General features: G+C 49.0%; 1 protein-coding gene across 1 annotated transcript; it reads right to left on the bottom strand.

Annotated features, from left to right (window-relative positions):
* Positions 1-26: 26 nt before the first annotated feature.
* Positions 27-9,141, bottom strand: RNPS1 (RNA binding protein with serine rich domain 1). The gene is made up of 7 exons (XM_066977407.1): positions 8,976-9,141; positions 5,922-6,077; positions 5,424-5,615; positions 4,122-4,224; positions 3,131-3,284; positions 2,515-2,656; positions 27-1,146 (listed from the first exon to the last, which is right to left on the bottom strand). Coding segments are annotated over exons 1-7 (855 nt in total). The 5' UTR covers positions 8,978-9,141; the 3' UTR covers positions 27-1,040.
* Between the last annotated feature and the right edge of the window lie 201 nt (positions 9,142-9,342).

Here is a 9,342-nt window from a genome sequence, read left to right as displayed (position 1 = left end):
CGAGAAGGAGCGAGGCGGAGGCGCGGTGCTCTGAACCCTACGGCTTTATTCGGCGGGCGCGTCCCGCACCGCTACAAACGCGACGCGGCCCGAACGGCTACAAAGTCATACAAAACGACGACAACGACCAAAAAAAAAAAAAAACAACAACAAAGAACAAAACCAGCAACTTTATAGGACCGACTGTACAAGAGGCGGCGAGCCCCGCGCCTCTGCGGGCAGCAGCGCAGCCCCCAGGCTGCCCCCGGCTCGGTGCCCCCTCGCTAACCGGAGATTTGCAGGAGCAGAAGCACTCGCACCATTTCACTGGGGGGCTGGACGGGAAACTTTCACCCAAAACCTTACGGAAAGGGGGCGGGAAGCCCCCAGGGCAGCCGCTCCAAACCTGCGCTCAGGCTTTCCAGCTTCTTTCCTAAAGCTCCCCAGGCCGCACCACTGTTTCTGCAGCGTTCGACTGGTACTGGCATTACGGGAGAGTTCAACGTGCAGAAACTATCGTCACTTCAGCACTGGAACAAAGCAACAGCTCATTATTGACGTCTCGGGCAGATTTGGTCATCTGCACTCCAGCTGCTCTGAGAACCCCAGTGATGGAGCCAAACGCCCCCGTCCTACTCTATAGGGTTTCCAAAATAGCTCCAGATTTACATGCTCGTCTGTACAGCGTGCTAAGCGTTTGGAAATCATCAAGCAGCAGCCTGCTAACTGGAGAAAGAGAAGCTATAACATCTTTCCACCCATTTATCTGGAAGAGATGCTGTTTTTGTAGCCTTTAAAAAATCAAAGCCTTTTTTTTTTTTTTTTTTTTTAAATAACTTCAATCAATGCCAGGAAACTAGAAGCCCCACAGCAGAGGCTATCTAATGGCCAGGAACTGTAAATTTCTCCTCTTAAATCACCTTCACTGCCAGGATTCTCTCTCTCTCTCTCTTCTCTCCCCCTCTATCCCCTCCTCACCCAGACCCATTATAAAAAAAGGTACAATATTTAGTTACATGGGATTTAAGTTAAAAAATAAAAAGCTGTCCAGTCTTTTTGCTTTATCGTGAAGAGTTTGAGCTGGAGCGGCTGCGATGGCGCCTTCGTCCAGGAGATCTGGATCTTGATCGCCGGCGAACGGGGGATCTGCGCCTAGGAGATCGGGACCTGGCAGAGAAGGATGAAGAAAACTTTTATTAGGAGGCGTGGACAACAGGTTCCAGTCATCTGTCAGCTCATCTACCACTTTTTCAAATCAATGTTCCCTGTCCCCCTTCAAAAAAAAAACAACACTAAATGCCACTCTGAAAGAGCTCCAGTGAACTACAGCCAACTCCAGAGAGCAAAAAGGCAATTCAAAGAGGAATATTATAGCAGGAATGTTCTAGCTACTGCCCCTCTGCTTCTGAAGTTGAAAGAAGGCTTAATATCCAAAGAACAGACAAGATTCTTATTTACTCGCAAGCAAAACAAACTCAAGTTCATTCTACATCAGATTCTCCTCCATGTGAAAGGTCAACTTCAGCTCCTAAAATACGGTGAGATTCAGGGAAGGGGTTTATCTAAGTCACACAGAACCACAGGGTCATTTCTTAGGGGAATTCTAACTCTAAGAAACGGTAGAGCTTCAAGAACTTCAGTACTACAACTATCTATACAGCCACCAGTGTGACACCAAGGTTCCAGCCAGAGAATATTAACAGAGCCTGACAGGACGGTAAGCTGGACCAGGGAAGCAAACAAACCATCCAATCCATTTCCATGGCCTCAGTAAAAAGCATATTTTATGGAGGACCAACGAGCAGCGAATCTTGTGCCACGTTCTCTTTTAAACCTCCATCTATCCGTCCAGCAATCAGCTGGTTCCAATCACGAACTGCTTTTAGTGGTTACAAGAGTTTCAGCAGGTTTCTGAGGCGGAGGAGCTCACCTAGATCCTGAGAAAGGGCTGCCTCAATGTTCTCAGGTCAACCTTTCAGAGCCTGCACCACACTACGGGTGTGTACGCACCCGGTGCTACCCTGGGGTCAGTGTACTCCAGCCCCTGATGCAGGAGGGCTGCTTTGTGGTCATGTTCTCATTCACAGAACTAAGGGAGAGAGGTGCAAGGACTTCAAAAAGGCAAGCAGCTAGAGCAGGCTGCCAAAAAACCTTCTCCCAGCCACAACTGTGTGTCACTTCGCCTCAAAGCACTGTGTGGAAGGGACTCCAGGGAGCAGGCTGGAAAGCGTCTGATGTTTCCAGCAGACCGCGGTCCGAAGGCAGACCGCGGTCCGAAGGCAGACCGCAGCAGACCGCGGTCAAGCAGACCGCGGTCAAGGCAGACCGCGGTAAGCAGACCGCAGCAGGTCAGCGCCGGCACTAAGCAGTTCAGAAGCACAGTGTCTGGGTTCAACTGATGCCCAAAAGCTGCGAGTTACCATCATTTGGAAGGGCAAGTCAAGTCCAACGGGATGAAGCTGCCCTCATGCTGAGTATGTCGGGGATACATTCTTGTCACACTGAGAAGGAAATACCAATTGTCGCATCTCTCACCTTCTCCTCATGCGAGGGGGTGACCTGCGCCACATGGGTGGTGGTGGCAGCATCCTCCGGGGTGGGCTGAAGCGTCTGGGAGGCGGTCTAGGTCGTGGCGCCAGCACGGCTGTGGCAGTGATCTCCTGACCATCGATCTGGCCTTTTCATGAAATCACAGAAGTAGGATGATGCAAGCATTTCCCAGCACCAACATCTACAGATCACACTGCTGCAACTCCCAGCTTTGTCACAAGCTTTGTCTGCAGCTGTTTCCACCACCCGCCCCAGACTTACGTTGATAAAGTCCACATACATACACACTGGACTTCTAGATCAAATATCCCATCAGATGTTAATCGGGAAGGATTTTTAGCAGAAATTTAAAGAATTTTATTGGTTTTTATTTTGGAAAAAATATCAGTTTTAGTGGTTTTGCAGTTTTTATAGATCTGTCCTGAAATCACACAAAAGCCAAACTCATTCAAGCTGAAAACAGAATGAGAGTATTTCAGATCAGTTACCCAAAAGCTGTGCCATCATCTCTCACTCATTTTCAGATCAAGCCCACCTGTTACAAAGATTTTTTTTTTTTTTTTAAGAAGCACCCAGCCTCCCTTCAACATTTGACACCTACCTCCATCCATGTGTTTCAGGGCTTTCTCAGCATCATCTGGGTTCTCAAACTCAACGTAAGCGTAACCTTTAGAGAGGTGTGGATTTAGCCTGTCAACTGGCATGTCAATCATTTTAATCTTTCCATAAGTGGAAAATATTTCCATGATGTGATCCTGCAGAGAAAGAGCAGAACTTAAGGACCTATACCACCCTTATGGTATGCGTCCCGTATGTCTCTTACCACTCACACCACTGACCAGGTGTGGCTGGTACAGAGCAGTAAATTCAAGATGTACACAGCACTAAGTTAGCTTTAAATGGGTGCCATCAGCAGGGTCAGACATATTTCACTCGTCAGGTGTGGAAAGGAACCTGGATTACCACTTTCTATACCGTTGTCCATTCAGTTTCACCTCGGATCATTCCAGACCTTGAGGTCTAACAGCATTACTGCTTGAATGTCATCACAGGCTACAAAAACTCCACCACTACGGTAAAAACCCTCTTGGGGACCTTACGGAAGTGAGCTTGCGCCCTTAGTTAGAGACTCTTAAGGTACAATTCTCAATACTTTTTAAAAACACCATTTTTTCAGCACCCTGAACTTTTACCTCTGAAGACCTTTAAACTACATTGCCAGACCATCTCTCTTCAGACCCTTTTCAAGAACCTCCAGATGTTCTTAACGCCTCCCAGGTCATTTCTGCTACTGTCCTGTCTTCGACAGTTTTCTTCATAGTAAGGCAAGATACCAGGTCTGGGGTTCCAACAAAGCAGACAAACCTTTTAGCACTACGGAGTCTCAGAAGCCTGTACTATATTTGACTCAGTGAGGTTCTAGTGAAGTTTTCCTCACTCATCAGTTTGGACACAAAGCAAGAATTTCCAAAAGAGTTATTTTGGCAGCAGTCCAGCAACAACAACAACAAAATTGAAGGCTTTAAGAAAGCCACCAACAAACGCCCACACATGATATGTAAGCTTGGCATTCCAGGGGAGCACGCCATTACCTTGGTCACATTTCTAGTGAGCCTTCCAACGTGTACTTTTGTAGGTCTGGGTGACGGGCTGCGCCTCTTCCGCTCCTTTTCATCTCTCTTGGGTGGCTTGGACCTGATTTCACAACAGAAAATGTTTATAGCTTAAGGAAAAAGTGAGACAAAAACTAGAAGCCAATCCCTATCACATGATTTTCAAAAGTACCATTTTTCTTGCGAGGGCAGAATTTTTCCAAAGACATTACAGGCTAGGAAGTGTTGAGCTGGTGGTAGTGTTCTACTCAGAAACATCTCAAGACTGACATTTACCTTGTCTGCTTTTACTTTAGAACCTTCTGAAATCTGAGGCTCCCCTTTTCTCTAAGTTTTAGCCCTACCACAGCTAGGGAAATAAATTTGAAATTTACCAGACATTTCTTCAAAGTTGTTGGCAATAGCTACAGATTTTTGTAGTTGTTAAAACAAAAAACATCATTTAATACAACAATTAAAGAGGAAGAAAGCACACCAAAAATTAATGGATCTAGTGATCTGTGTTTCTCTATCTTCTGTTCACTATGTAGGGCTGGAAATATCACACCTGAACTATTTAAATAGCTGCATATTGCATTTTGCTTGCAGGTTTTTAAAATTGCTACCCAGATTTTTTTTAAAAAATTAAAAACCCTCAGTAGGCAAAACATTTGTATTTAGGCTTCTTCCAAATCTTACTGTCATAAATTTAGGGACACACTAAAAAAGCAAACTGGATTATAACACTTTAGTAGATTTTATCAGCCTTCCACACCTTATTTACAGAATTATCCAAAGGAAAAAAACCTGTATGGGTATTAAGATAGTTTGATTGCTACCCTTACAAAAATGCTTCCTTTGGTCCCCACCCATTTTATTTTTACACATAAGAGAACATACACACACAGAACATACCCACCATTATCAGCCCTGGCTTTTCTGTTGCTCTGGCTATAATTTACAGGGAATATATAAAGACCTTTACTGTCATCTGGTGCCCTTATACTCCCATTCTAATGGGCAAACATTAATTAAAACTGCCTCTACAAAATATAGCATGTAGCTCTCCTTAAAAAAAAGGAGATTTTTAATTTCTCTTTAATCTCTGCAGAGCATATGTTTTGATTGTAAGGCAAGTTTGATTTTGATTGGAGCACACCCATTCTAACAAAATCCAGATCTCTAACTTATTAAAAAAAAAAAAAAAGTCCTCAGAAAAAAAACTATTCTGATAAAACCCTCGTATTCTACTCGGAACTCAGCCTGCTATCTGCTAATTCCTAAAAGACAAACAGAACTCACTTGGAACGGGAACGTCTCCTGTTGTCGTGTCTCCGCCGAGACGGGCTGGGGGATCCAGAAGAGCTGCTGGAACTGGAACTGCGTGAGGTGCTGGAGCTCCCAGAGCGACTCGAGGCAGAAGAGGAGCTAGAGCCGCTGCTAGAGCCAGTGCTGGAACTGGACCCTGAGCTGGAAGTTGAGCTGGAACGGGACCTGATAGGGGAAAAAAAACATGAGTGGAGTACCCAGAAAAAGAATAGCTGAAAAACTTCTGAGAATTACAAAGAAAACAACTGCAGGTTGAAACATTGAAAATCGACTCTCCATAGCTCGCTAGTTCAGCCAAATGAAATTCGTATCTGACAGGACCCAAACCCTTCAAGTCAGACACAATTTTACTGTGACTAACACAAGGCAACGTTTGAATGAGTCCATGACGTGGGGAATGAAATGAACCAGAAGTATGGCTGATGGCTTCTGAAAACGCTGTTTTTTGTTACGACCTGTAACGGTAGCTACCTGGTACTGCTGCTCCCGCTGGAAGCACTACGTCTTTTGCGTGTCTTGTCCCGACCACGATCCTTCTCACCCGATTCCTTAGTGGATGCTTTGTCCTTTGATCGGTCCTTTGATTTCTCTTCAGACCTATCCTTGCGTTTGGTTGGTGAGGGAGCCCTTAAAGAACAAATTGCAGAAGGGACTGTTTAATACAGAAAACCGCACCCAAACAAGGAACTGAAAGGCAACCCGAAACACTGAACTTCAAACATAACTCAAGATCACCATAACTGCAGAGTTAAAGCATTAGGCAAGTCTGCGCTTTTTAGAAAAAGGAAAATATTTTACATTACAGAGCAGCAGCTTTGAAGATGACAACTACAGCATCCATAAATCGTCACATACAAACTCACACAGAAAGAGGTGCATTTCCAATTCCTCACCCTCACTGGGAGAGCCCTAGTACCCTACAACATCCCTGGTTTCATTACGCCTAGAAAATTGGGGTGGAATGATTACCTAGGGTTGGGTTTTTTATTATTAGAGTACTAGCAAACTCTTTTTTTCACTCCTGATAAATCCACTTCCCCTTCAGAGGCATCCAAAGCAGCATCCAATGAGCCTCACTTATCTCAAATCTCACTTTTAACTCCTCGGTTCTGAGAACCGATCCCTAATCGAGTGCAATAAACTCTAAAGAGCAGGCTAGTGACAAGATAGAAGTGTTTAAAAAGAAGAAATTAACAGGTAGGCATAACAGAGCAAAACTGCTTTGCAGCAGTGGCAGCGTACTGGACGACACCTGACTTCTGCAGGGTCCCTGAGCTGCACACCCCGCTACGCGGCGGTAACAGCCCACCCCGCGCCTGCTCACACTGGCACCGTGTCTCACATCCACGTCCGTATGTGTGTCTGAAGTTGTCACTTCGATACTCGCAGAGTACAAAGGATCCTCACTCTCCAACCCTCCCCAGAAAAGAAAAGGCAGGTGGAGGACACCCAGCTCCTCTGCAAGGCGTACACGCAGCTCGTGCCTCCTGACAGCCGCCTCGCCTCCAGAGGAGCAAGCTTTGGTTTCCTCCACAGCCAATTTGTGCCCCAGAGCACATGTTGGTCAACAAGTATTGCTGAGAACTTCAGCAACAAAAAACCCACACTCAATTCCGGCTGCTTTCAGCCCTAACAAGCTCCTCCCAAAGCCCTTTCAGCCTTAGAAAGACCAGATTAAGATTGCTTAACATCTGAATTACAAAGCTGCCTCCACGTATATTTTAATAACTGCTAAAAAACGTGCCAGATTTGAGTTGGTGTGACGCCAATTACCTACCTACAAATGAAACATTCGGGAAATGAAGAATGGGCACGAGACCCCCCTGAACTGCCAGAATTACGAGCAGTGACACCACAGTCACAGTGCTGCGTGGTGTTGGAAACACTTCCCCCTCCATGCGTGAAGGCAAAGTTCGCTAACAAGAGAAAAACTTCAGCTTATTGCATGCAACGGTCTCGTTGCTTCTGTGCTTCTGGTGTCCCAACTCTGATAATCGACTGCTTTGTTCTCTAAATTTCAATTCAGTTTATGACTGGGAAGAGATCGCTTCTGAACAGCTGAACTCGGCTCTCCTGATTTTTCGTTTCGGGGTCTTCCCTAACACAACCACCACAAAAAGCAACACAAATGAGCGTTCGCACACCTTGCTCCCCACAGCTTCCTTATTGAACACCCGGGCCCTTCTGCACAGAGAACAGGACAGCAGCAGCACAAACGTAACACCAGCAGGCCTTCCCTAACACCTGCAGCAGGGAGAAGGCAGCCCAGGGACTCCTCCACGGGTGCTAAAGGTGGTCGAGAAAAGCAAGCCTGTGCCTGCCATTAAGCTGTAGGACATTTTTAACCAGCTCTATGCCTTCCCTGTTCAGAAACAAGACCACTGGGACAGACCAGCTGACCCGCTGGGAAGAACAGAACAGAACAGACAAGCTCCTGGACACGCAAAACCAAAGCACTCGGTATTTTCCTTCCTCACTTCCCTTCTGAACAACCAGTTGGGTTTGTATTACTTCTTCCCACACACCAACTACTCTTGCAACTGTGGTCGTGGTGCCACCAGCTCAGCCGTGCAGAGCTACCGGCCGCCGAACTGTCAGCTCCAGCTCCGGCCCTGCTGGAGGAACGGCAGGGAGGGAGCAGAGCTGAAGGGCAACACACCTACTGCTGATACCCAGCCTGCCGGAGCAGCAGGAGCTACTGCTGGTAAACAGCTGCCGCTCTGGCACCGCTCCGCCGTGCCTTCCTCCAGCCCGGCACTTACCACACAAACTACCAAGCGGTGTTTGTACAGCCAGCAAACTTCCTGTGATGCAGCATTTAAGGGGCCTCTAAACTAACCTTCATTTTTTTCTCTATCACAATAATATGTGCCTTTCTCAGGGACACTTCAGCTGGAAACCTCAGCCTAAAAGTCGGAGCCTGGGGGCACTTCAACGCGTGTGCAGACAGCCGCTGGACCGCACCTCGGTGCGGAAAGGACAAACCTCAACCTTCGCACGAGGGCGTGCAACGATAGGAGGCACTTCTAGGCAACGTGCGTCTTCCCAACGACCAAAACAAAAGAAACGAACCCGTAACAGGCCGACGTGTGGCAGCCCCACCGCAGAGCAGGCTGCCCGGGCCCGGCACTCCCGCACCCGCGGCGCTGCCGTCCGGGGCCGCCTTGCAGCGAGCCGCGCCCCCACAGCCGAACGCCGCGGCGAGGGCAGCGACCTCAGCTCCCCCGAGCGCGGAGCCGGGCTGAGAGCACGGCCCCGCCACCTCCGGGCCCCCCCCCCGGGCCCGGCAGCGCCGCGGGCCCAGCCCCGGCCCCTCCCCGGCCCGGCCTCCCGGCTCCCGCCCGCCCCCCGCGCTAGGCCGCGGCGCCTCGGCGCCCCCCCCCGCCCGCCGGCCCCCCGCCATCTCCTCGGCGGCTCCTCCGCGGCGCCCCCCTCGGCCCCCCCGGGCGGCTGCGAGGCCGCTGGGAGCGGCGGCCGGGCCGGATGGAGGCCGATGCCCCCCGCGCCGCCCCCGGCCGCACTCACATCCTCGGCAGCCGCCGCCGCTCCGGGCCGCGTCGCGCGGGATGGACGCAGCGCGGGCGGGAACGCGCCCGGGGGGCGCGCGGCGATGGCGTCACGCGGGGGGGGGCGGGGCCTCGAGGCTTAAGGGGGGGGGGACGGGGGGGGCGCTCGGTCGGTGCTCGGGTGGAGGGGGGGAGAAAAAATAAAATAATAATTAAATAATAATTAAAAAAAAACTCACGGGTTGAGATAAGGACGGCTAAAGGGAAAAGGAAGAGGGAAAAAAATAAAAAATAAATGAAAATGAAAATAAAATATTATCACCCACCCACCCACCCACCCAAGCCCAGGCTGTGCGGCAGCGCAGGGAGGGAAGCAATGGCTCCGC

The sequence above is a fragment of the Anser cygnoides genome, chromosome 15 (genome assembly GCF_040182565.1).
Source record: "Anser cygnoides isolate HZ-2024a breed goose chromosome 15, Taihu_goose_T2T_genome, whole genome shotgun sequence".
Lineage (NCBI taxonomy): Eukaryota > Metazoa > Chordata > Aves > Anseriformes > Anatidae > Anser > Anser cygnoides.
The sequence above is the reverse complement of the archived record's forward strand: the minus strand, read 5'-3'. Positions and strand labels throughout refer to the sequence as shown.